Raw genomic sequence first — 25,776 nt, forward strand, 5'->3', positions numbered from 1 at the left:
CTCAGGATCAGTAATGTATGTACACAGTGACTGCACCAGCAGAATAGTGAGTGCAGCTCTGGGGTATAATACAGGATGTAACTCAGGATCAGTAATGCAATGTATGTACACAGTGACTGCACCAGCAGAATAGTGAGTGCAGCTCTGGGGTATAATACAGGATGTAACTCAGGATCAGTAATGTATGTACACAGTGACTGCACCAGCAGAATAGTGAGTGCAGCTCTGGAGTATAATACAGGATGTAACTCAGGATCAGTAATGTAATGTACACAGTGACTGCACCAGCAGAATAGTGAGTGCAGCTCTGGAGTATAATACAGGATGTAACTCAGGATCAGTAATGTATGTACACAGTGACTGCACCAGCAGAATAGTGAGTGCAGCTCTGGAGTATAATACAGGATGTAACTCAGGATCAGTAATGCAATGTATGTACACAGTGACTGCACCAGCAGAATAGTGAGCGCAGCTCTGGAGTATAATATAGGATGTAACTCAGGATCAGTACAGGATCAGTAATGTAATGTATATACACAGTGACTGCACCAGCAGAATAGTGAGTGCAGCTCTGGAGTATAATACAGGATGTAACTCAGGATCAGTAATGTATGTACACAGTGACTGCACCAGCAGAATAGTGAGTGCAGCTCTGGAGTATAATATAGGATGTAACTCAGGATCAGTACAGGATCAGTAATGTAATGTATGTACACAGTGACTGCACCAGCAGAATAGTGAGTGTAGCTCTGGAGTATAATACAGGATGTAACTCAGGATCAGTAATGTATGTACACAGTGACTGCACCAGCAGAATAGTGAGTGCAGCTCTGGAGTATAATACAGGATGTAACTCAGGATCAGTAATGTATGTACACAGTGACTGCACCAGCAGAATAGTGAGTGCAGCTCTGGAGTATAATACAGGATGTAACTCAGGATCAGTAATGCAATGTATGTACACAGTGACTGCACCAGCAGAATAGTGAGCGCAGCTCTGGAGTATAATATAGGATGTAACTCAGGATCAGTAATGTAATGTATATACACAGTGACTGCACCAGCAGAATAGTGAGTGCAGCTCTGGAGTATAATACAGGATGTAACTCAGGATCAGTAATGTATGTACACAGTGACTGCACCAGCAGAATAGTGAGTGCAGCTCTGGAGTATAATACAGGATGTAACTCAGGATCAGTAATGTATGTACACAGTGACTGCACCAGCAGAATAGTGAGTGCAGCTCTGGAGTATAATACAGGATGTAACTCAGGATCAGTAATGCAATGTATGTACACAGTGACTGCACCAGCAGAATAGTGAGTGCAGCTCTGGAGTATAATATAGGATGTAACTCAGGATCAGTACAGGATCAGTAATGTAATGTATATACACAGTGACTGCACCAGCAGAATAGTGAGTGCAGCTCTGGAGTATAATACAGGATGTAACTCAGGATCAGTAATGTATGTACACAGTGACTGCACCAGCAGAATAGTGAGTGCAGCTCTGGAGTATAATACAGGATGTAACTCAGGATCAGTACAGGATCAGCAATGTAATGTATGTACACAGTGACTGCACCAGCAGAATAGTGAGTGCAGCTCTGGAGTATAATACAGGATGTAACTCAGGATCAGTAATGCAATGTATGTACACAGTGACTGCACCAGCAGAATAGTGAGTGCAGCTCTGGAGTATAATACAGGATGTAACTCAGGATCAGTAATGTAATGTATGTACACAGTGACTGCACCAACAGAATAGTGAGTGCAGCTCTGGGGTATAATACAGGATGTAACTCAGGATCAGTAATGTAATGTATGTACATAGTGACTGCACCAGCAGAATAGTGAGCGCAGCTCTGGAGTATAATACAGGATGTAACTGAGGATCAGTAATATAATGTATGTACACAGTGACTACACCAGCAGAATAGTGAGTGCCGCTCTGGAGTATAATACAGGATGTAACTCAGGATCAGTACAGGATCAGTAATGTATGTACACAGTGACTGCATCAGCAGAATAGTGAGTGCAGCTCTGGGGTATAATACAGGATGTAACTCAGGATCAGTACAGGATCAGTAATGTAATGTATGTACACAGTGACTGCACCAGCAGAATAGTGAGTGCAGCTCTGGAGTATAATACAGGATGTAACTCAGGATCAGTAATGTAATGTATGTACACAGTGACTGCACCAGCAGAATAGTGAGTGCAGCCCTGGAGTATAATACAGGATGTAACTCAGGATCAGTACAGGATCAGTAATGTAATGTATGTACACAGTGACTGCACCAGCAGAATAGTGAGCGCAGCTCTGGAGTATAATATAGGATGTAACTCAGGATCAGTACAGGATCAGTAATGTAATGTATATACACAGTGACTGCACCAGCAGAATAGTGAGTGCAGCTCTGGAGTATAATACAGGATGTAACTCAGGATCAGTAATGCAATGTATGTACACAGTGACTGCACCAGCAGAATAGTGAGTGCAGCTCTGGAGTATAATACAGGATGTAACTCAGGATCAGTAATGTAATGTATGTACACAGTGACTGCACCAACAGAATAGTGAGTGCAGCTCTGGGGTATAACACAGGATGTAACTCAGGATCAGTAATGTAATGTATGTACACAGTGACTGCACCAGCAGAATAGTGAGTGCAGCTCTGGGGTATAATACAGGATGTAACTCAGGATCAGTAATGTAATGTATGTACATAGTGACTACACCAGCAGAATAGTGAGCGCAGCTCTGGAGTATAATACAGGATGTAACTCAGGATCAGTAATGTAATGTATGTACACAGTGACTGCACCAACAGAATAGTGAGTGCAGCTCTGGGGTATAATACAGGATTTAACTCAGGATCAGTAATGTAATGTATGTACATAGTGACTGCACCAGCAGAATAGTGAGCGCAGCTCTGGAGTATAATACAGGATGTAACTGAGGATCAGTAATATAATGTATGTACACAGTGACTACACCAGCAGAATAGTGAGTGCCGCTCTGGAGTATAATACAGGATGTAACTCAGGATCAGTACAGGATCAGTAATGTAATGTATGTACACAGTGACTCCACCAGCAGAATAGTGAGTGCAGCTCTGGGGTATAATACAGGACGTAACTCAGGATCAGTACAGGATCAGTAATGTAATGTATGTACACAGTGACTGCACCAGCAGAATAGTGAGTGCAGCTCTGGAGTATAATACAGGATGTAACTCAGGATCAGTACAGGATAAGTAATGTAATGTATGTACACAGTGACTGCACCAGCAGAATAATGAGTGCAGCTCTGGAGTATAATACAGGATGTAACTCAGGATCAGTAATGTAATGTATGTACACAGTGATTCCACCAGCAGAATAGTGAGTGCAGCTCTGGAGTATAATACAGGGTGTATCTCAGGATCAGTACAGGTTCTGTAATGTAATGTATGTACACAGTGACTGCACCAGCAGAATAGTGAGTGCAGCTCTGGAGTATAATACAGGATGTAACTCAGGATCAGTACAGGATCAGTAATGCATGTACACAGTGACTGCATCAGCAGAATAGTGAGTGCAGCTCTGGGGTATAATACAGGATGTAACTCAGGATCAGTAATGTAATGTATGTACACAGTGACTGCACCAGTAGAATAGTGAGTGCAGCTCTGGAGTATAATACAGGGTGTATCTCAGGATCAGTACAGGTTCTGTAATGTAATGTATGTACACAGTGACTGCACCAGCAGAATAGTGAGTGCAGCTCTGGAGTATAATACAGGATGTAACTCAGGATCAGTAATGCAATGTATGTACACAGTGACTGCACCAGCAGAATAGTGAGTGCAGCTCTGGAGTAGAATACAGGAGGTAACTCAGGATCAGTAATGTAATGTATGTACACAGTGACTGCACCAGCAGAATAGTGAGTGCAGCTCTGGAGTATAATACAGGATGTAACTCAGGATCAGTACAGGATCAGTAATGTAATGTATGTACACAGTGACTGCACCAGCAGAATAGTGTGTGCAGCTCTGGAGTATAATACAGAATGTAACTCAGGATCAGTAATGTAATGTATGTACACAGTGACTGCACCAGCAGAATAGTGAGTGCAGCTCTGGAGTATAATACAGGATATAACTCAGGATCAGTACAGGATAAGTAATGTAATGTATGGACACAGTGACTGCACCAGCAGAATAGTGAGTGCAGCTCTGGAGTATAATACAGAATGTAACTCAGGATCAGTAATGTAATGTATGTACACAGTGACTGCACCAGCAGAATATTGAGTGCAGCTCTGCAGACTCCACTACCTCAGTATACACTGCATTCTGGCATCTGGAGGGGACTGTATGCTTTCTTATGTGTCTGATTTCTTGCCAGGCCTTTAGTTTGTACACTGCAGGTTCCTTCCGTGGTTTCCAACGTCTTAGGAAACCAACATTTTTCTGAAATGAGGAACTGGGGGCTTTTGTGTTCTGCCGAGTTTCTACAGAAATCTATATACAGCCGGGACACATCGCAGACATTTCCTGAGCTTTCTAGTCACAAAACTAAACATGAAAACTCTGGAAATCCCGGGTAGACATAGAGACAGAGGTGGTGGGCACACGGCACCTCAGGGATTTCTTTCCTCGCCTCCTGTACGATTTGTGAAGTGCTGAGGTCCCCGAGGAACCAAGCTGGCACCGGCCGAGGACCTACCTGCACGGCCGGAGAGAAACATTCCGGGTCCTCGAGTTGGAAGCCAGTTATGATGGTCACCATGCCAGCCGTCTCCTCCTCGTTGCTGCCCTGGGATACCGTCAGCTGCTTGCAGCTGTCCAGAATCTTATACAGGTGCCTGTCGGGACAGGAGAGGGGGTCAGAACCTTTCTATAGGGCTGATCAAATAATAAGGGCAAAAAAGGGGTACGGAGTAAACCAGCGCTCATGACGGAAGCAGCCGGACAGTCAAAACTTCCAGGACCCCCTGTGTCATGAGTGTGGGGTCACTCACTGTTGTGCGAGAGCCCCTTACCAGGCGTCCGCATCCTGACGCTTCAGCTTGTTCCTCTCAAAGCTCTTCCCGGCTTCCTTTTGGCAGCGGATATACCTAAAACGACGGAGAGGGCGCTGAGACTGATAAACCCTTACCGCCCCTACGGAGCTGAGCTGATCTCACCCTTACCTGTTCCCCTTCTTAAACTCAGTTTCTAAGTATCGGATGCCGTCCCGAGCGCCAGCGTTCTCCTTCTTCAGGAAGTCCAAGCCGTCTATAACTAGATAACGGAGGGGGGGGGGGGGGGGGGGATGATGGGGGTTATTCAGGTGACGGGCGAGACATGTAGGGGGTCACTAAGCTTCCGCGCCGCAGACTTGCTTACCTGTCTGGGGGATGATGATGATGAAGCGCCCGCTGTTGGCGAGCTGCCGGATGACGTTCAGATGTTGGCAGAGGGCCTGAGTATCCGGTATGAGGTACGGAGACATGGCGGACTGAGACTTGGGTTGCTGTAGAGTGCCCTCTAGCTGCGACACCTCAAGCTGCAGACAGAATAAAGGGGGTCTTGATAGGAGCACCACGTGAGCTGTGGACCTCAGTTATGGGGGTGGGCTTACCTGCAGTCGGAGCTGCGCCATGTCCCTCATGAGACGGTTCCTCCGAGCTTCCTCCTGAGCCTGGAAAGACACGGGTCGTCACTTATTGGCCTCAACATAAAAGAGGATCTCTTCCCACCGAAAGCAAGACTGGCTATTAATGGTGGTGCCAGCTGTCACCATCGATCCAACTGCAGAAGATCTGGGGTCAAAACCTGCACAGCTGACAATGCTCTGTATCTTGGACCACCTGATTATTGGGAAAGCCCTATATAACCCCTTTGTGGTTCTTAATGAGCTAAGTTACACAGCCGGCATCGGCCTGTATCAGCAGCGACTTGAGCCAGCTCCGATCGCTGATGGTTTATTGCCTATACCAGCAGCGAGCAGAGGCAGCTTCGATCGCTGACATTTATCCATTTACTGCCTATACCAGCAGCGAGCAGAGGCAGCTTCGATCGCTGACATTTATCCGTTTACTCCCTATACCAGCAACGAGCAGAGGCAGCTATGATTGCTGACGGTTTAATGCCTATACCAGCAGCGAGCAGAGGTCGCTCCGATCGCTGACATTTATTCGCTTACTTCCTATACCAGCAGCGAGCAGAGGCAGCTCCGATCACTGACATTTATCCGTTTACTGCCTATACCAGCAGCGAGCAGAGGTCGCTCCGATCACTGACATTTATCCGTTTAGTGCCTATACCAGCAGCGAGCAGAGGCAGCTCCGATCACTGACATTTATCCGTTTAGTGCCTATACCAGCAGCGAGGAGAGGTCGCTCCGATCACTGACATTTATCCGTTTAGTGCCTATACCAGCAGCGAGCAGAGGTCGCTCCGATCACTGACATTTATTCGTTTAGTGCCTATACCAGCAGCGAGCAGAGGCAGCTCCGATCGCTGACATTTATTCGTTTACTGCCTATACCAGCAGCGAGCAGAGGCAGCTCCGATCGCTGACATTTATCCGTTTAGTGCCTATACCAGCAGCGAGCAGAGGCAGCTCCGATCACTGACATTTATCAATTAAGTGCCTATACCAGCAGCGAGCAGAGGTCGCTCCGATCACTGACATTTATCCGTTTAGTGCCTATACCAGCAGCGAGCAGAGGCAGCTCCGATCACTGACATTTATTCGTTTAGTGCCTATACCAGAAGCGAGCAGAGGCAGCTCCGATCGCTGACATTTATCCGTTTACTGCCTATACCAGCAGCGAGCAGAGGCAGCTCCGATCACTGACATTTATCAATTAAGTGCCTATACCAGCAGCGAGCAGAGGTCGCTCCGATCACTGACATTTATCCGTTTAGTGCCTATACCAGCAACGAGCAGAGGTCGCTCCGATCACTGACATTTATCAATTAAGTGCCTATACCAGCAGCGAGCAAAGGTCGCTCCGATCACTGACATTTATCCGTTTAGTGCCTATACCAGCAACGAGCAGAGGTCGCTCCGATCACTGACATTTATCAATTAAGTGCCTATACCAGCAGCGAGCAGAGGTCGCTCCGATCACTGACATTTATCCGTTTAGTGCCTATACCAGCAACGAGCAGAGGTCGCTCCGATCACTGACATTTATCCGTTTAGTGCCTATACCAGCAGCGAGCAGAGGTCGCTCCGATCACTGACATTTATCCGTTTAGTGCCTATACCAGCAGCGAGCAGAGGCAGCTCCGATCGCTGACATTTATTCGTTTAGTGCCTATACCAGCAGCGAGCAGAGGCAGCTCCGATCGCTGACATTTATTCGTTTACTGCCTATACCAGCAGCGAGCAGAGGCAGCTCCGATCGCTGACATTTATCCGTTTACTGCCTATACCAGCAGCGAGCAGAGGCAGCTCCGATCGCTGACATTTATCCGTTTACTGCCTATACCAGCAGAGAGCAGAGGCAGCTCCGAACGCTGACATTTATCAATTAAGTGCCTAGACCAGCAGAGAGCAGAGGCAGCTCCGATCGCTGACATTAGTTTACTGCCTAGACCAGCAGCGAGCAGAGGCAGCTCCGATCGCTGACATTTATTCATTTAGTGCCTATACCAGCAGCGAGCAGAGGCAGCTTCGATCGCTGACATTTATCCGTTTACTCCCTATACCAGCAGCGAGCAGAGGCAGCTATGATTGCTGACGGTTTAATGCCTATACCAGCAGCGAGCAGAGGTCGCTCCGATCACTGACATTTATTCCTTTACTGCCTATACCAGCAGCGAGCAGAGGCAGCTCCGATCGCTGACATTTATTCGTTTACTGCCTATACCAGCAGCGAGCAGAGGCAGCTCCGATCGCTGACATTTATTCGTTTACTGCCTATACCAGCAGCGAGCAGAGGCAGCTCCGATCGCTGACATTTATTCGTTTAGTGCCTATACCAGCAGCGAGCAGAGGCAGCTCCGATCGCTGACATTTATCCGTTTAGTGCCTATACCAGCAGAGAGCAGAGGCAGCTCCGATCGCTGACATTTATTCGTTTACTGCCTATACCAGCAGCGAGCAGAGGCAGCTCCGATCGCTGACATTTATCCGTTTACTGCCTATACCAGCAGCGAGCAGAAGTCGCTCCGATCACTGACATTTATTCGTTTAGTGCCTATACCAGCAGCGAGCAGAGGCAGCTCCGATCGCTGACATTTATCCGTTTAGTGCCTATACCAGCAGCGAGCAGAGGTCGCTCCGATCACTGACATTTATCCGTTTAGTGCCTATACCAGCAGCGAGCAGAGGCAGCTCCGATCGCTGACATTTATCCGTTTACTGCCTATACCAGCAGCGAGCAGAGGCAGCTCCGATCGCTGACATTTATTCGTTTACTGCCTATACCAGCAGCGAGCAGAGGCAGCTCCGATCGCTGACATTTATCCGTTTACTTCCTATACCAGCAGCGAGCAGAGGCAGCTCCGATCGCTGACATTTATCCGTTTACTGCCTATACCAGCAGAGAGCAGAGGCAGCTCCGAACGCTGACATTTATCAATTAAGTGCCTAGACCAGCAGAGAGCAGAGGCAGCTCCGATCGCTGACATTAGTTTACTGCCTAGACCAGCAGCGAGCAGAGGCAGCTCCGATCGCTGACATTTATTCATTTAGTGCCTATACCAGCAGCGAGCAGAGGCAGCTTCGATCGCTGACATTTATCCGTTTACTCCCTATACCAGCAGCGAGCAGAGGCAGCTATGATTGCTGACGGTTTAATGCCTATACCAGCAGCGAGCAGAGGTCGCTCCGATCACTGACATTTATTCCTTTACTGCCTATACCAGCAGCGAGCAGAGGCAGCTCCGATCGCTGACATTTATTCGTTTACTGCCTATACCAGCAGCGAGCAGAGGCAGCTCCGATCGCTGACATTTATTCGTTTACTGCCTATACCAGCAGCGAGCAGAGGCAGCTCCGATCGCTGACATTTATTCGTTTAGTGCCTATACCAGCAGCGAGCAGAGGCAGCTCCGATCGCTGACATTTATCCGTTTAGTGCCTATACCAGCAGAGAGCAGAGGCAGCTCCGATCGCTGACATTTATTCGTTTACTGCCTATACCAGCAGCGAGCAGAGGCAGCTCCGATCGCTGACATTTATCCGTTTACTGCCTATACCAGCAGCGAGCAGAAGTCGCTCCGATCACTGACATTTATTCGTTTAGTGCCTATACCAGCAGCGAGCAGAGGCAGCTCCGATCGCTGACATTTATCCGTTTAGTGCCTATACCAGCAGCGAGCAGAGGTCGCTCCGATCACTGACATTTATCCGTTTAGTGCCTATACCAGCAGCGAGCAGAGGCAGCTCCGATCGCTGACATTTATCCGTTTACTGCCTATACCAGCAGCGAGCAGAGGCAGCTCCGATCGCTGACATTTATTCGTTTACTGCCTATACCAGCAGCGAGCAGAGGCAGCTCCGATCGCTGACATTTATCCGTTTACTTCCTATACCAGCAGCGAGCAGAGGCAGCTCCGATCGCTGACATTTATCCGTTTACTGCCTATACCAGCAGAGAGCAGAGGCAGCTCCGATCGCTGACATTTATCAATTAAGTGCCTAGACCAGAAGAGAGCAGAGGCAGCTCCGATCGCTGACATTAGTTTACTGCCTAGACCAGCAGCGAGCAGAGGCAGCTCCGATCGCTGACATTTATTCATTTAGTGCCTATACCAGCAGCGAGCAGAGGCAGCTTCGATCGCTGACATTTATCCGTTTACTCCCTATACCAGCAGCGAGCAGAGGCAGCTATGATTGCTGACGGTTTAATGCCTATACCAGCAGCGAGCAGAGGTCGCTCCGATCACTGACATTTATTCGTTTACTGCTTATACCAGCAGCGAGCAGAGGCAGCTCCGATCGCTGACATTTATTCGTTTACTGCCTATACCAGCAGCGAGCAGAGGCAGCTCCGATCGCTGACATTTATTCGTTTACTGCCTATACCAGCAGCGAGCAGAGGCAGCTCCGATCGCTGACATTTATTCGTTTAGTGCCTATACCAGCAGCGAGCAGAGGCAGCTCCGATCGCTGACATTTATCCGTTTAGTGCCTATACCAGCAGAGAGCAGAGGCAGCTCCGATCGCTGACATTTATCCGTTTAGTGCCTATACCAACAGAGAGCAGAGGCAGCTCCGATCGCTGACATTTATTCGTTTACTGCCTATACCAGCAGCGAGTAGAGGCAGCTCCGATCGCTGACATTTATCCGTTTACTGCCTATACCAGCAGCGAGCAGAGGCAGCTCCGATCGCTGACATTTATTCGTTTAGTGCCTATACCAGCAGCGAGCAGAGGCAGCTCCGATCACTGACATTTATTCGTTTAGTGCCTATACCAGCAGCGAGCAGAGGCAGCTCCGATCGCTGACATTTATCCGTTTAGTGCCTATACCAGCAGCGAGCAGAGGTCGCTCCGATCACTGACATTTATCAGTTTAGTGCCTATACCAGCAGCGAGCAGAGGCAGCTCCGATCGCTGACATTTATCCGTTTACTGCCTATACCAGCAGCGAGCAGAGGCAGCTCCGATCGCTGACATTTATCCGTTTACTTCCTATACCAGCAGCGAGCAGAGGCAGCTCCGATCGCTGACATTTATCCGTTTACTGCCTATACCAGCAGAGAGCAGAGGCAGCTCCGATCGCTGACATTTATCAATTAAGTGCCTAGACCAGAAGAGAGCAGAGGCAGCTCCGATCGCTGACATTAGTTTACTGCCTTGACCAGCAGCGAGCAGAGGCAGCTCCGATCGCTGACATTTATTCATTTAGTGCCTATACCAGCAGCGAGCAGAGGCAGCTTCGATCGCTGACATTTATCCGTTTACTCCCTATACCAGCAGCGAGCAGAGGCAGCTATGATTGCTGACGGTTTAATGCCTATACCAGCAGCGAGCAGAAGTCGCTCCGATCACTGACATTTATTCGTTTACTGCTTATACCAGCAGCGAGCAGAGGCAGCTCCGATCGCTGACATTTATTCGTTTACTGCCTATACCAGCAGCGAGCAGAGGCAGCTCCGATCGCTGACATTTATTCGTTTAGTGCCTATACCAGCAGCGAGCAGAGGCAGCTCCGATCGCTGACATTTATTCGTTTAGTGCCTATACCAGCAGCGAGCAGAGGCAGCTCCGATCGCTGACATTTATCCGTTTAGTGCCTATACCAGCAGAGAGCAGAGGCAGCTCCGATCGCTGACATTTATCCGTTTAGTGCCTATACCAGCAGAGAGCAGAGGCAGCTCCGATCGCTGACATTTATTCGTTTACTGCCTATACCAGCAGCGAGTAGAGGCAGCTCCGATCGCTGACATTTATCCGTTTACTGCCTATACCAGCAGCGAGCAGAGGCAGCTCCGATCGCTGACATTTATTCGTTTAGTGCCTATACCAGCAGCGAGCAGAGGCAGCTCCGATCACTGACATTTATTCGTTTAGTGCCTATACCAGCAGCGAGCAGAGGCAGCTCCGATCGCTGACATTTATTCGTTTAGTGCCTATACCAGCAGCGAGCAGAGGCAGCTCTGATCGCTGACATTTATCAATTAAGTGCCTAGACCAGCAGCGAGCAGAGGCAGCTCCGATCGCTGACATTTATCAATTAAATGCCTAGACCAGCAGCGAGCAGAGGCAGCTCCGATCACTGACATTAGTTTACAGCCTAGACCAGCAGCGAGCAGAGGCAGCTCCGATCGCTGACATTTATTCATTTAGTGCCTATACCAGCAGCGAGCAGAGGCAGCTCCGATCGCTGACATTTATCCGTTTACTTCCTATACCAGCAGCGAGCAGAGGCAGCTCCGATCACTGACATTTATCCGTTTACTTCCTATACCAGCAGCGAGCAGAGGCAGCTCCGATCGCTGACATTTATCCGTTTACTGCCTATACCAGCAGCGAGCAGAGGCAGCTCCGATCGCTGACATTTATCCGTTTACTTCCTATACCAGCAGCGAGCAGAGGCAGCTCCGATCGCTGACATTTATCCGTTTACTGCCTATACCAGCAGAAAGCAGAGGCAGCTCCGATCGCTGACATTTATTCATTTAGTGCCTATACCAGCAGCGAGCAGAGGCAGCTTCGATCGCTGACATTTATCCGTTTACTCCCTATACCAGCAGCGAGCAGAGGCAGCTATGATTGCTGACGGTTTAATGCCTATACCAGCAGCGAGCAGAGGTCGCTCCGATCACTGACATTTATTCGTTTACTGCCTATACCAGCAGCGAGCAGAGGCAGCTCCGATCGCTGACATTTATTCGTTTACTGCCTATACCAGCAGCGAGCAGAGGCAGCTCCGATCGCTGACATTTATTCGTTTACTGCCTATACCAGCAGCGAGCAGAGGCAGCTCCGATCGCTGACATTTATTCGTTTAGTGCCTATACCAGCAGCGAGCAGAGGCAGCTCCGATCGCTGACATTTATCCGTTTAGTGCCTATACCAGCAGAGAGCAGAGGCAGCTCCGATCGCTGACATTTATTCGTTTACTGCCTATACCAGCAGCGAGCAGAGGCAGCTCCGATCGCTGACATTTATCCGTTTACTGCCTATACCAGCAGCGAGCAGAAGTCGCTCCGATCACTGACATTTATTCGTTTAGTGCCTATACCAGCAGCGAGCAGAGGCAGCTCCGATCGCTGACATTTATCCGTTTAGTGCCTATACCAGCAGCGAGCAGAGGTCGCTCCGATCACTGACATTTATCCGTTTAGTGCCTATACCAGCAGCGAGCAGAGGCAGCTCCGATCGCTGACATTTATCCGTTTACTGCCTATACCAGCAGCGAGCAGAGGCAGCTCCGATCGCTGACATTTATTCGTTTACTGCCTATACCAGCAGCGAGCAGAGGCAGCTCCGATCGCTGACATTTATCCGTTTACTTCCTATACCAGCAGCGAGCAGAGGCAGCTCCGATCGCTGACATTTATCCGTTTACTGCCTATACCAGCAGAGAGCAGAGGCAGCTCCGATCGCTGACATTTATCAATTAAGTGCCTAGACCAGAAGAGAGCAGAGGCAGCTCCGATCGCTGACATTAGTTTACTGCCTAGACCAGCAGCGAGCAGAGGCAGCTCCGATCGCTGACATTTATTCATTTAGTGCCTATACCAGCAGCGAGCAGAGGCAGCTTCGATCGCTGACATTTATCCGTTTACTCCCTATACCAGCAGCGAGCAGAGGCAGCTATGATTGCTGACGGTTTAATGCCTATACCAGCAGCGAGCAGAGGTCGCTCCGATCACTGACATTTATTCGTTTACTGCTTATACCAGCAGCGAGCAGAGGCAGCTCCGATCGCTGACATTTATTCGTTTACTGCCTATACCAGCAGCGAGCAGAGGCAGCTCCGATCGCTGACATTTATTCGTTTACTGCCTATACCAGCAGCGAGCAGAGGCAGCTCCGATCGCTGACATTTATTCGTTTAGTGCCTATACCAGCAGCGAGCAGAGGCAGCTCCGATCGCTGACATTTATCCGTTTAGTGCCTATACCAGCAGAGAGCAGAGGCAGCTCCGATCGCTGACATTTATCCGTTTAGTGCCTATACCAACAGAGAGCAGAGGCAGCTCCGATCGCTGACATTTATTCGTTTACTGCCTATACCAGCAGCGAGTAGAGGCAGCTCCGATCGCTGACATTTATCCGTTTACTGCCTATACCAGCAGCGAGCAGAGGCAGCTCCGATCGCTGACATTTATTCGTTTAGTGCCTATACCAGCAGCGAGCAGAGGCAGCTCCGATCACTGACATTTATTCGTTTAGTGCCTATACCAGCAGCGAGCAGAGGCAGCTCCGATCGCTGACATTTATCCGTTTAGTGCCTATACCAGCAGCGAGCAGAGGTCGCTCCGATCACTGACATTTATCAGTTTAGTGCCTATACCAGCAGCGAGCAGAGGCAGCTCCGATCGCTGACATTTATCCGTTTACTGCCTATACCAGCAGCGAGCAGAGGCAGCTCCGATCGCTGACATTTATTCGTTTACTGCCTATACCAGCAGCGAGCAGAGGCAGCTCCGATCGCTGACATTTATCCGTTTACTTCCTATACCAGCAGCGAGCAGAGGCAGCTCCGATCGCTGACATTTATCCGTTTACTGCCTATACCAGCAGAGAGCAGAGGCAGCTCCGATCGCTGACATTTATCAATTAAGTGCCTAGACCAGAAGAGAGCAGAGGCAGCTCCGATCGCTGACATTAGTTTACTGCCTAGACCAGCAGCGAGCAGAGGCAGCTCCGATCGCTGACATTTATTCATTTAGTGCCTATACCAGCAGCGAGCAGAGGCAGCTTCGATCGCTGACATTTATCCGTTTACTCCCTATACCAGCAGCGAGCAGAGGCAGCTATGATTGCTGACGGTTTAATGCCTATACCAGCAGCGAGCAGAGGTCGCTCCGATCACTGACATTTATTCGTTTACTGCTTATACCAGCAGCGAGCAGAGGCAGCTCCGATCGCTGACATTTATTCGTTTACTGCCTATACCAGCAGCGAGCAGAGGCAGCTCCGATCGCTGACATTTATTCGTTTACTGCCTATACCAGCAGCGAGCAGAGGCAGCTCCGATCGCTGACATTTATTCGTTTAGTGCCTATACCAGCAGCGAGCAGAGGCAGCTCCGATCGCTGACATTTATCCGTTTAGTGCCTATACCAGCAGAGAGCAGAGGCAGCTCCGATCGCTGACATTTATCCGTTTAGTGCCTATACCAGCAGAGAGCAGAGGCAGCTCCGATCGCTGACATTTATTCGTTTACTGCCTATACCAGCAGCGAGTAGAGGCAGCTCCGATCGCTGACATTTATCCGTTTACTGCCTATACCAGCAGCGAGCAGAGGCAGCTCCGATCGCTGACATTTATTCGTTTAGTGCCTATACCAGCAGCGAGCAGAGGCAGCTCCGATCACTGACATTTATTCGTTTAGTGCCTATACCAGCAGCGAGCAGAGGCAGCTCCGATCGCTGACATTTATTCGTTTAGTGCCTATACCAGCAGCGAGCAGAGGCAGCTCCGATCGCTGACATTTATCAATTAAGTGCCTAGACCAGCAGCGAGCAGAGGCAGCTCCGATCGCTGACATTTATCAATTAAATGCCTAGACCAGCAGCGAGCAGAGGCAGCTCCGATCGCTGACATTAGTTTACAGCCTAGACCAGCAGCGAGCAGAGGCAGCTCCGATCGCTGACATTTATTCATTTAGTGCCTATACCAGCAGCGAGCAGAGGCAGCTCCGATCGCTGACATTTATCCGTTTACTTCCTATACCAGCAGCGAGCAGAGGCAGCTCCGATCACTGACATTTATCCGTTTACTTCCTATACCAGCAGCGAGCAGAGGCAGCTCCGATCGCTGACATTTATCCGTTTACTGCCTATACCAGCAGCGAGCAGAGGCAGCTCCGATCGCTGACATTTATCCGTTTACTTCCTATACCAGCAGCGAGCAGAGGCAGCTCCGATCGCTGACATTTATCCGTTTACTGCCTATACCAGCAGAAAGCAGAGGCAGCTCCGATCGCTGACATTTATCCGTTTACTGCCTATACCAGCAGCGAGCAGAGGCAGCTCCGATCGCTGACATTTATCCGTTTAGTGCCTATACCAGCAGAGAGCAGAGGCAGCTCCGATCGCTGACATTTATCCGTTTAGTGCCTATACCAGCAGCGAGCAGAGGCAGCTCCGATCGCTGACATTTATCCGTTTAGTGCCTATACCAGCAGAGAGCAGAGGCAGCTCCGATCGCTGACATTTATCCGTTTAGTACCTATACCAGCAGAGAGCAGAGGCAGCTCCGATCGCTGACATTTATCCGTTTACTGCCTATACCAGCAGAGAGCAGAGGCAGCTCCGATCGCTGACATTTATCCGTTTAGTGCCTATACCAGCAGAAAGCAGAGGCAGCCCCGATCGCTGACATTTATTCGTTTACTGCCTATACCAGCAGCGAGCAGAGGCAGCTCCGATCGCTGACATTTATCCGTTTACTGCCTATACCAGCAGAGAGCAGAGGCAGCTCCGATCGCTGACATTTATCCGTTTACTGCCTATACCAGCAGCGAGCAGAGGCAGCTCCGATCGCTGACATTTATCCGTTTAGTGCCTATTCCAGCAGAGGCAGCTCCGATCGCTGACATTTATAAAAAAAACAAGCAAAAATAAGTATGAAATTACATAAAAGAAAAAATGCCATACATGGACACTTGTGAAGGGAGACAAGACGTCAGAGGAAAATTAAAATCCATGAGACATGTCACCCTCACATTGAACATATGGGAAAGTGGGAAAATTCCTTATAACTAGAGAAGAGCTGGCACTTCAACTTCCTTTGAAATAGGACTACACATTAAACATCTGCGATTATAGTTAGGGAGAGAGACACTAATTAAAACAACCTTTGAAGCAGAGACCTCCTGCCATGGACATGTGATTAAAACAGGATATCTCCAGGGGAAAACAGACAACAATGCTGAGATCTGTTTACTAGTGATGAGGGAGTATATTTTGTTGTTAACCCTTTCGCCGAGTTTACTCGGCCGAGCACAGAGTATTTATAGCGTGCTCGGGCTTTAAGTTTTCGTCGCTCCGCTCTGTGAACATGATTTGCGACTGTTTGACAGATTTAATACATGTGAGGAATGCCTGCTTTTCCAGCATTCCTCACATGTATTAAATCTGTCAAACAGTCGCAAATCATGTTCACGGAGGGACGAAAACTTAAAGCCCGAGCACACTATAAATACTCGGTGCTCGGCTAAGTATACTCGGCGAAAGGGTTGACAAAACATACTCACTCATCACTACTGTTTACGCATAGCAGGAGAAGTAGGATTCCCCAGGAAAGTGCTTCCTATGACAAAGAAAAGTTGGTGGTAGCTAGCTGCTTTTGTTATTGTGGAGCTGGCGGTGACCGTACGGAGGTATATAAATATATTCCACGAGTTGGAATTGGAGGTGTATATACCATAAGCTCACTGTGAGTTCCCCAATAACCGGCCTAGTAGTGGATGCAGCCACGGCCTCGTCCATCACTCATCAGTCAATAGCGTAATTGTCCTGATGATTGGAGGCAGCGGCGTTGCGTCCCTTTGACACTCACCATGCGGAACTGGGCCTGAGCCTGGTGCAGGATGTTGTCTTGCTGGGCCTCGGCGATGCTGGTGAAGATCCCCAGCTCTGGGTTGTATTGCAGGACGCTGCCCTGCAGATGACTGAGGAAGTGCCCGAAGCTTCGGATGTAACCGCTGCGAGTGATGGACTGAAGAAAGAGAAAAATAAGAACAAAAAGAATGGAGCAAACCATCAAGTGGAGGAGGCAGCCGAGCGCTGAGGAGTCAGGACGTACCTCCTCCAGGACGGTCAGCAGCGGCCGCTCCTTCTCGAAGTTGAACCTGCGATGTGCAGCCTTGAGCGGCGGCAGGTTCCTCAGAGCGGCGTCCTCGGGGAGTAATATGTGCTGGCTCATGTCCGCCTGCTCCGACTCCTGCAGCAGATTCAGCACCTCGCTGCACAGGGATATCCCTGGAGAAAGAAGCAGATTACCATCAGTCCACGCTACATAGACAGAAGATATGCAGCTCGGCCCATCCGCAGAGACCCCACAACCCCCATCGTCCTCTCACCAGATTCCTGGATCTTGGTTGCAGACGGTAACAGGTTCAGAAGCACCGACAGTCTGTTCCATAGACTCTGGGAGCTCTGAGAGGGGAGAGAGGAGAAGACGTCAGAGCCACCCACCTACTGCTGCACCCCAATAGGGAGAAGTCGGCCCACCAGTCACGTTCCTATAAAAAAGGCTCATAGGGCTGTTAACCACTATGTGAACTTACATGGCATTATTTTCTCTCCATACAATATGCATTTCATTTCTATTTTGGACTTCTGTGTCCCCCATCAGCTCCACTGATGTGGACTGTAGTGGACGAGATGCTGGACAGCGTCACATCACCCACTTCTTCGTTTTCCACCTACATCTCCCAAAACCCCTTGCATGCATTCTATATATCCACATCACCACCAGGGTCCTTCCTCTCTGGCAGCTGTACATAAATTCTCTAATCAGTCTTCTTCCTCTTCTGCCAGCTGTAGATATAGTCCTCAGAAGATTGCCCAGTCTCCTCTCCCCTCTGGCAGCTGTACATATCCCCAGCAAGTTGGCAATCAGTCTCCTCTCCCCTCTGGCAGCTGTGCATATAATCCCCAGCAAGTTGCGCAATCAGTCTCCTCTCCCCTCTGGCAGCTGTGCATATAATCCCCAGCAAATTGCCCAATCAGTCTCCTCTCTGGTAGCTGTGCATATAATCCCCAGCAAATTGCCCAATCAGTCTCCTCTCTGGTAGCTGTGCATATAATCCCCAGCAAGTTGCGCAATCAGTTTCCTCTCCCCTCTGGTAGCTGTGCATATAATCCCCAGCAAATTGCCCAGTCTGCTCTCCCCTCTGGTAGCTGTGCATATAATCCCCAGCAAATTGCCCAATCAGTCTCCTCTCCCCTCTGGTAGCTGTGCATATAATCCCCAGCAAAATGCCCAATCAATCTCCTCTCCCCTCTGGTAGCTGTGCATATAATCCCCAGCAAAATGCCCAATCAATCTCCTCTCCCCTATGGTAGCTGTGCATATAATCCCCAGCAAAATGCCCAATCAATCTCCTCTCCCCTCTGGTAGCTGTGCATATAATCCCCAGCAAGTTGCCCAGTCTGCTCTCCCCTCTGTACATGTAATCCCCAGCAAATTGCCCAATCAGTCTCCTTCTCCCCACTTGCAGATGCAGATCAGACTCACAGCGTCGTACCTGTGCACACATGATTATTATATCAGGGTTGGTCCTCAGCCAGTCCAGGAAGACCTTGACACTGGCCAGAAGCCCCTCGCTGGTGATCACCTCCAGTCTCTCCTGAAGACTCCGCTCGTTGGGACTGGATTTGTCACTCTCGACGCTTTCTTCAGACTCTGAGGCGTCTCCTGGGAAGATGTCAGGAAGCAGATCCATCAAAATAACTGGCCCATGTAAATGTCTGGTGATGACCACCCAGCGGCCCTCTTACCTTGTTCCATCAGGGTGGTGTTCTCCACCTCTCCATTCACAAGAGGTTCTGGTTCTTTGGCAATAGGGGGGACAGGTTCTGGTTTCACAAAAACATTGGTGAAGGTGGGGGCCAGGCGGAAGCAGCGCTTGGTCTGGAACATTTGGGTAGACATGGCTTGCAGGTTGCTGGCGATGCTCGTTTCACTGGCGGTGGGACCAGGACCGTTCACAGACTCATGGGCATCAGCCTTGGCAGAGCTGGCAGATTTGGCCTCCTCCGAGGTACTGGGAACCTCCTTGCTTTCCGGCTGACTCTTTGCCTCCTCTCCAGGGTCGTCCTCCATGTCTTCAAGGTCGGACCGCGACTCCTGACTGTTCATGTCAGAGTCCGACTCTATGTCAAAGGCGGCTTCTTCGTCGCTCTTCTCCGACGTGCTCTCGGAAATGTCGCTGCCCTTGGCTGATCCGTGGCTGGAGTCCGAGTCGAATCCTTCACTTAAGTCGCTCTCATCCGCCTTCCTCACGGGTCTCCTTCTCCGCAGACGGGAGAGGCGCGAGTATTTGTGGCTCTTCTTGCTATGAGGTTTGGCTCGTGTCGGCTTGTTGATCTGGTTCATCTCGGGTTCGGCGTCTTTCTCCATTACGTCTGAGACCTCTCTGGATTCTGGGTCATCTGAAGAAGGAATGCGCAGATCAGATTGTTACTCCATAATATTGGGGAGTCTTAAAGGAGGATGTCCATGATTCACTACTGGAGCACCCACCAGGACTGTCGTTCTGGAAGGCAGGGACCGAACTCTCCTCCAGCTCTGCCTGAAGACGAATATTCACGTGGTTCACCAGGTGGGAGAAGAGAGCCAGCGTGAACGCTATGGCGGCACTATACTGCTTGGAATCTGGCGCGAGGGATGGAGCAAAGAAAACTGGAGATCACGGGTTTGTACTGGTTTCCAGAATATAAATCAGTTACATACAACAAGAAAGACCCCTTTGGAGGAAGTTATGGGAACATAGCGCAAGGATTCACACACACCTGCCCTCTTCAGGCTATGGACGCACATCAGACAGATGACCACCATCCTGAAGACCAGCAGGTCGGGCAGGAAGGAATAGCCTCCTTCATACTCCTCCTCATCCTCACTGGCCGAGCTCAGGTTGATGGAGGAGGGAAGGTAGAACATGCACAGATTGAAATCCTCCAGGACGGACTGACAGAGAGAGGTGAGCTCCGAATCTACCGAGCTGAGGGCGAAAGGAGACCGGTCACTGCCCAGCACCATGCAAGACAGCTTAAAATACTGGAACCTGGAAAAACCACAGGACTCTCAGCGGCCCCGCGCTCCCTTCTCAGCGGCCCTGCGCTCACCACCTCTCAGCAGGAGGGCCGCAGGTTGGGAAACACTCCATTACAGCATGCTTTATAGGAGGATGAAGCCACTGACCTGCTCTTGGGCTGAAGGAGTCTCTGGAGATACATAAAGCTGACCAGTAACCGCTTGATGTCCTTACACCTGCAAGGAGGGAGAGACCGTCAATGATTATTAGTACCAAGTCCTCAGGCATCAATCCTGTCGAGCTCCAAATGTCTTAAGGTGACAGAATCCTTTACACTGCTTTCCCTATGGGGGTCTCATTGATATCACTTCTTGTCAAGAAAGACGTACAGCACCATGGAATCAATGGCGCTATATAATAATAATATTATTATATTATTAATAATAAAATGACCCCAGGGTAAGAGCGGTTTTCCAAACAGCCCAAGCCCATTATTACAGGATCCCCGCGTTATGCCTCCCGTCTTCACCTCTTCTTGCTGGGTGACAACTTCCGGTTCTCGCTCTTCTTCAGCTGGTGATACATCTTGGCCGCCTTGTCGTACAGTCTCTTCAGGTTGCCGTATGCACCTTCGAAGGAGACCTCAGATTGTATACTGTGCGGGGGTACACAAAGGGAAAACGTAAGGAAGCAACGTGAGATAGATGCCAGGTGTGAGGGCTCGGACCGGCGACATCACTCACCAGCGCAGGTAGCAGTACGTGGCTTCAACGTGGTAGTATCGGCTCCCGGCTAATGTGCCAAGCTGGTTAAATGGCATCCCTGAAAAAGGAGGCAAGTCTGAAACACAAGTGCACCTAGAAGTAAGGGCAGTGGGGTGCGGCGCTGGCATCAGCTAATACCCCGCTCACCCATCTGAGGCACAACCGTCAGTGCTTGGTAATAAAATCGCTCGGCTAACTTCTCGGTGTCGACCAGCGCCAGCTCATTCTGATACCGAGCTGGAAAGAGAAGAACATAGACAATTATGACACAATGTAACAACCCCTCAGCTGTGACAACTTTCTCATTCTTACCCAGGTCTCCCAGGTAAACCAGACACCTGTGGCACGCCATCTGCGCCCACTCCATCTCTTTCGCGGAGGCCAACACTGGCTTTTTGCATCCTGTGAGGGGAAAGACAGAGCTAAGGCCATGGGACGGCTACACACCTCAAACCACACACCACTTCTTCCAAGACCCAGAACTTTTTGGCAGACTTTTTGGGGACTGACCGATGAGGGGGTCAGAGACGTGGGTCCAGTCGATGCAGTACTGCAGCTCCAGCTGGTAGTGGGACTGGACGTAGAGCAGGAGGTGCTGGTAGAAGCCCACCCCGGCGATCAGGTGGGTGCGGTAGGCGCACTCCAGGGCGCTGCGGCTGTGGATGTGCTGAGGGGGAGACACGAGGCGTTATTACAGATGCACCCCCACCACAAAAAAATAAAATAAAATAATAATAAAATCCTCCCTGCCCCACAGAGCTCACAATGTAGTCTCTGGCATGGGGAGGACTCACCTTCTTGTTGGTCTTGATGAGCTGGATGACCTCGTAGTAGACTTTCCTCCACAGAACTTCCTCTGCTTTCCTGCCATATTCCACAGGGTGAAGGAACATCAGCTTCACACACAGCTCCCGCAGCCTAGGGGGAGGGGAACACAACATGGTGACTGGGGTGGGTGAAGGGGTGAGGAGGGGATGAGACAGGGGGTCCGAGACACCCGCCTGGGGTGAAGCTACTGTGTCACAGGGTTAAAGGTTATAGGGGGCGCTGGACACCATAAGATCCCAACAGGGGCCTCACTTGCTCCGCAGACTGATGTTCTCCGGCTTGAACACTTCCTGATAGGAAGACTTATTGGAGATGATCAGGTCCAGACGATGCACCGTCTCCACCACCGCCCTGCAAGACCAAGGAACGCCAGAGTAACACAGGCAGCAAGGGGAGCGCCAGAGGGGGCGGAAGAGAAGTGTAGAGGGAGGGAGGGGGGGGGGGGGGAAGAGAAGTGTAGAGGGAGGAGGGGGGGGGGGGGGGAAAGAGAAGTGTAGAGGGAGGAGGGGGGGGGGGGGGGGAAAGAGAAGTGTAGAGGGAGGAGGGGGGGGGGGGGAAGAGAAGTGCAGAGGGAGGAGGGGGGCGGGGGGGGAAAGAGAAGTGCAGAGGGAGGAGGGGGGGGGGAAAGAGAAGTGTAGAGGGAGGAGGGGGGGGGGGAAAGAGAAGTGTAGAGGGAGGAGGGGGGGGAAGAGAAGTGCAGAGGGAGGAGGGGGGCGGAAGAGAAGTGCAGAGGGAGGAGGGGGGCGGAAGAGAAGTGCAGAGGGAGGAGGGGGGCGGAAGAGAAGTGCAGAGGGAGGAGGGGGGCGGAAAGAGAAGTGCAGAGGGAGGAGGGGGGGGGAAAGAGAAGTGTAGAGGGAGGAGGGGGGGGGAAAGAGAAGTGTAGAGGGAGGAGGGGGGGGAAGAGAAGTGCAGAGGGAGGAGGGGGGCGGGGGGGGAAGAGAAGTGCAGAGGGAGGAGGGGGGCGGAAGAGAAGTGCAGAGGGAGGAGGGGGGCGGAAGAGAAGTGCAGAGGGAGGAGGGGGGCGGAAGAGAAGTGCAGAGGGAGGAGGGGGGCGGAAGAGAAGTGCAGAGGGAGGAGGGGGGCGGAAGAGAAGTGCAGAGGGAGGAGGGGGGCGGAAGAGAAGTGCAGAGGGAGGAGGGGGGCGGAAGAGAAGTGCAGAGGGAGGAGGGGGGCGGAAGAGAAGTGCAGAGGGAGGAGGGGGCGGAAGAGAAGTGCAGAGGGAGGAGGGGGGCGGAAGAGAAGTGCAGAGGGAGGAGGGGGGCGGAAGAGAAGTGCAGAGGGAGGAGGGGGGCGGAAGAGAAGTGCAGAGGGAGGAGGGGGGCGGAAGAGAAGTGCAGAGGGAGGAGGGGGGCGGAAGAGAAGTGCAGAGGGAGGAGGGGGGCGGAAGAGAAGTGTAGAGGGAGGAGGGGGGCGGAAGAAAGTGTAGAGGGAGGAGGGGGGCGGAACAGTGTAGAGGAGGAGGGGGGCGGAACAGTGTAGAGGGAGGAGGGGGGCGGAACAGTGTAGAGGGAGGAGGGGCGGGGGAAGTAGTGTAGAGGGAGGAGGGGCGGGGGAAGTAGTGTAGAGGGAGGAGAGGGGGGAGGGAGAAGTGTAAAGGGAGGAGAGGGGGGAGGGAGAAGTGTAGAGGGAGGAGAGGGGGGAGGGAGAAGTGTAGAGGGAGGAGAGGGGGGAGGGAGAAGTGTAGAGGGAGGAGAGGGGGGAGGGAGAAGTGTAGAGGGAGGAGAGGGGGAGGGAGAAGTGTAGAGGGAGGAGAGGGGGGAGGGAGAAGTGTAGAGGGAGGAGAGGGGGGAGGGAGAAGTGTAGAGGAAGGAGGGGGGAGGGAGAAGTGTAGAGGAAGGAGGGGGGAGGGAGAAGTGTAGAGGAAGGAGGGGGGAGGGAGAAGTGTAGAGGGAGGAGGGAGGAGGGAGAAGTGTAGAGGGAGGAGGGAGAAGTGTAGAGGGAGGAGGGAGAAGTGTAGAGGGAGGAGGGAGAAGTGTGGAGGGAGGAGGGAGAAGTGTAGAGGGAGGAGGGAGAAGTGTAGAGGGAGGAGGGAGAAGTGTGGAGGGAGGAGGGAGAAGTGTGGAGGGAGGAGGGAGAAGAGGGGGGAGGGAGGAGGGAGAAGTGTGGAGGGAGGAGGGAGAAGAGGGGGGAGGGAGAAGTGTAGAGGGAGGAGAGGGGGGAGGGAGAAGTGTAGAGGGAGGAGAGGGGGGAGGGAGAAGTGTAGAGGGAGGAGAGGGGGGAGGGAGAAGTGTAGAGGGAGGAGAGGGGGGAGGGAGAAGTGTAGAGGGAGGAGAGGGGGGAGGGAGAAGTGTAGAGGGAGGAGAGGGGGGAGGGAGAAGTGTAGAGGAAGGAGAGGGGGGAGGGAGAAGTGTAGAGGAAGGAGGGGGGAGGGAGAAGTGTAGAGGGAGGAGGGGGGAGGGAGAAGTGTAGAGGGAGGAGGGGGAGGGAGAAGTGTAGAGGGAGGAGGGGGGGGAGAAGTGTAGAGGGAGGAGGGGGGGGGGGAAGTGTAGGAGGAGAGGAGAAGTGTAGAGGGAGGAGGGGGGGGAGGGAGAAGTGTGGAGGGAGGAGGGAGAGTGTGAGGAAGTGTAGAGGGAGGAGAGAGAAGTGTAGAGGGAGGAGAGGGGGAAGGGAGAAGTGTAGAGGGAGGAGGGAGAAGTGTAGAGGGAGGAGAGGGGGGAGGGAGAAGTGTAGAGGGAGGAGAGGGGGGAGGGAGAAGTGTAGAGGGAGGAGAGGGGGGAGGGAGAAGTGTAGAGGGAGGAGAGGGGGGAGGGAGAAGTGTAGAGGGAGGAGAGGGGGGAGGGAGAAGTGTAGAGGGAGGAGAGGGGGGAGGGAGAAGTGTAGAGGGAGGAGAGGGGGGAGGGAGAAGTGTAGAGGGAGGAGAGGGGGGAGGGAGAAGTGTAGAGGGAGGAGAGGGGGGAGGGAGAAGTGTAGAGGGAGGAGAGGGGGGAGGGAGAAGTGTAGAGGGAGGAGAGAGAAGTGTAGAGGGAGGAGAGAGAAGTGTAGAGGGAGGAGAGAGAAGTGTAGAGGGAGGAGAGAGAAGTGTAGAGGGAGGAGAGAGAAGTGTAGAGGGAGGAGAGAGAAGTGTAGAGGGAGGAGAGGGGGGAGGGAGAATGGTAGAGGGAGGAATATGGTCTTTTCTTGGTTCTGAAACTATGATGTTTGTTACCGTGCTAATTGCATGTTATACTAAAGCCAGCTAGATGTTTATCCCCCCCCCCTCCACTACAACTCTGTAAATTGATTAAATGCACAAACAATGAAACTTGAGCCCTGTGGAATAACACCCTCCCTAATCCTTGACCTGTGGATGTGTACTTCAAAAGACAATTGTAACTATTTTTTAGGAACATATGCCTCTGTAGGGGGCAGATTTGAAACAGAGAATTCAAAGAGACTTTAGCCCCTTTACAGCCTATTAGTACGCACCAGGCCATCACCCCCTGTTCAGTGAGGGCTCCAGCGGTGAGCCCACACTGAACAGGGCACATGTCAGCTGATTATTACAGCTGACATGTGCCCGCAACAGCTGCGGGTGGAATCGCGATTCACCCGCGACTGTTAACAAGTTAAATGAAACTGTCAATCTCTGACATCGGCATTTAACATCGCCGCGCTGGAAGCGCGTCACTTACCTCGCCCATCGGTGACCCAGTCAAGTGATCACGGGTCACCGATGCGTGGGCATGACAACCCTGGGTCTGCAGCAGACCCCAGTGGCTGTCATGTGCTGATCGCTATGAGCGTCACCTAGTGGTCGGAGCTCATAGCACAGGACCATTTCTGCTACATAGAGGTGATCTGCTGATCATCTCTATGTAGCAAAGGTGAT

At 51.2% G+C, this 25,776-nt stretch overlaps 1 protein-coding gene across 1 annotated transcript in view; it reads right to left on the reverse strand.

Moving 5' to 3' along the window:
• The window catches only part of SMG5 (SMG5 nonsense mediated mRNA decay factor), a 31,157-nt gene that overhangs the window by 4,268 nt on the left and 1,113 nt on the right, over window positions 1–25,776 (reverse strand). Inside the window, exons 2-21 of the mRNA XM_073639286.1 lie at window positions 22,221–22,319; window positions 21,935–22,058; window positions 21,651–21,807; window positions 21,453–21,542; window positions 21,288–21,377; window positions 21,120–21,198; window positions 20,906–21,031; window positions 20,544–20,612; window positions 20,135–20,343; window positions 19,866–19,997; window positions 19,121–19,774; window positions 18,868–19,037; window positions 17,698–17,773; window positions 17,421–17,596; window positions 17,175–17,333; window positions 5,613–5,672; window positions 5,378–5,537; window positions 5,182–5,272; window positions 5,032–5,106; window positions 4,716–4,854 (exon numbers count right to left, since the gene is read on the reverse strand). Of these exons, the coding sequence (XP_073495387.1) occupies window positions 4,716–4,854; window positions 5,032–5,106; window positions 5,182–5,272; window positions 5,378–5,537; window positions 5,613–5,672; window positions 17,175–17,333; window positions 17,421–17,596; window positions 17,698–17,773; window positions 18,868–19,037; window positions 19,121–19,774; window positions 19,866–19,997; window positions 20,135–20,343; window positions 20,544–20,612; window positions 20,906–21,031; window positions 21,120–21,198; window positions 21,288–21,377; window positions 21,453–21,542; window positions 21,651–21,807; window positions 21,935–22,058; window positions 22,221–22,319 (2,935 nt within the window). The remainder of the gene's footprint in view (window positions 1–4,715; window positions 4,855–5,031; window positions 5,107–5,181; window positions 5,273–5,377; window positions 5,538–5,612; window positions 5,673–17,174; window positions 17,334–17,420; window positions 17,597–17,697; window positions 17,774–18,867; window positions 19,038–19,120; window positions 19,775–19,865; window positions 19,998–20,134; window positions 20,344–20,543; window positions 20,613–20,905; window positions 21,032–21,119; window positions 21,199–21,287; window positions 21,378–21,452; window positions 21,543–21,650; window positions 21,808–21,934; window positions 22,059–22,220; window positions 22,320–25,776) is intronic.

The sequence above is a fragment of the Phyllobates terribilis genome, unplaced genomic scaffold (genome assembly GCF_046119375.1).
Source record: "Phyllobates terribilis strain yellow unplaced genomic scaffold, ASM4611937v1 Scaffold_7__3_contigs__length_470593459, whole genome shotgun sequence".
Taxonomy (NCBI): domain Eukaryota; kingdom Metazoa; phylum Chordata; class Amphibia; order Anura; family Dendrobatidae; genus Phyllobates; species Phyllobates terribilis.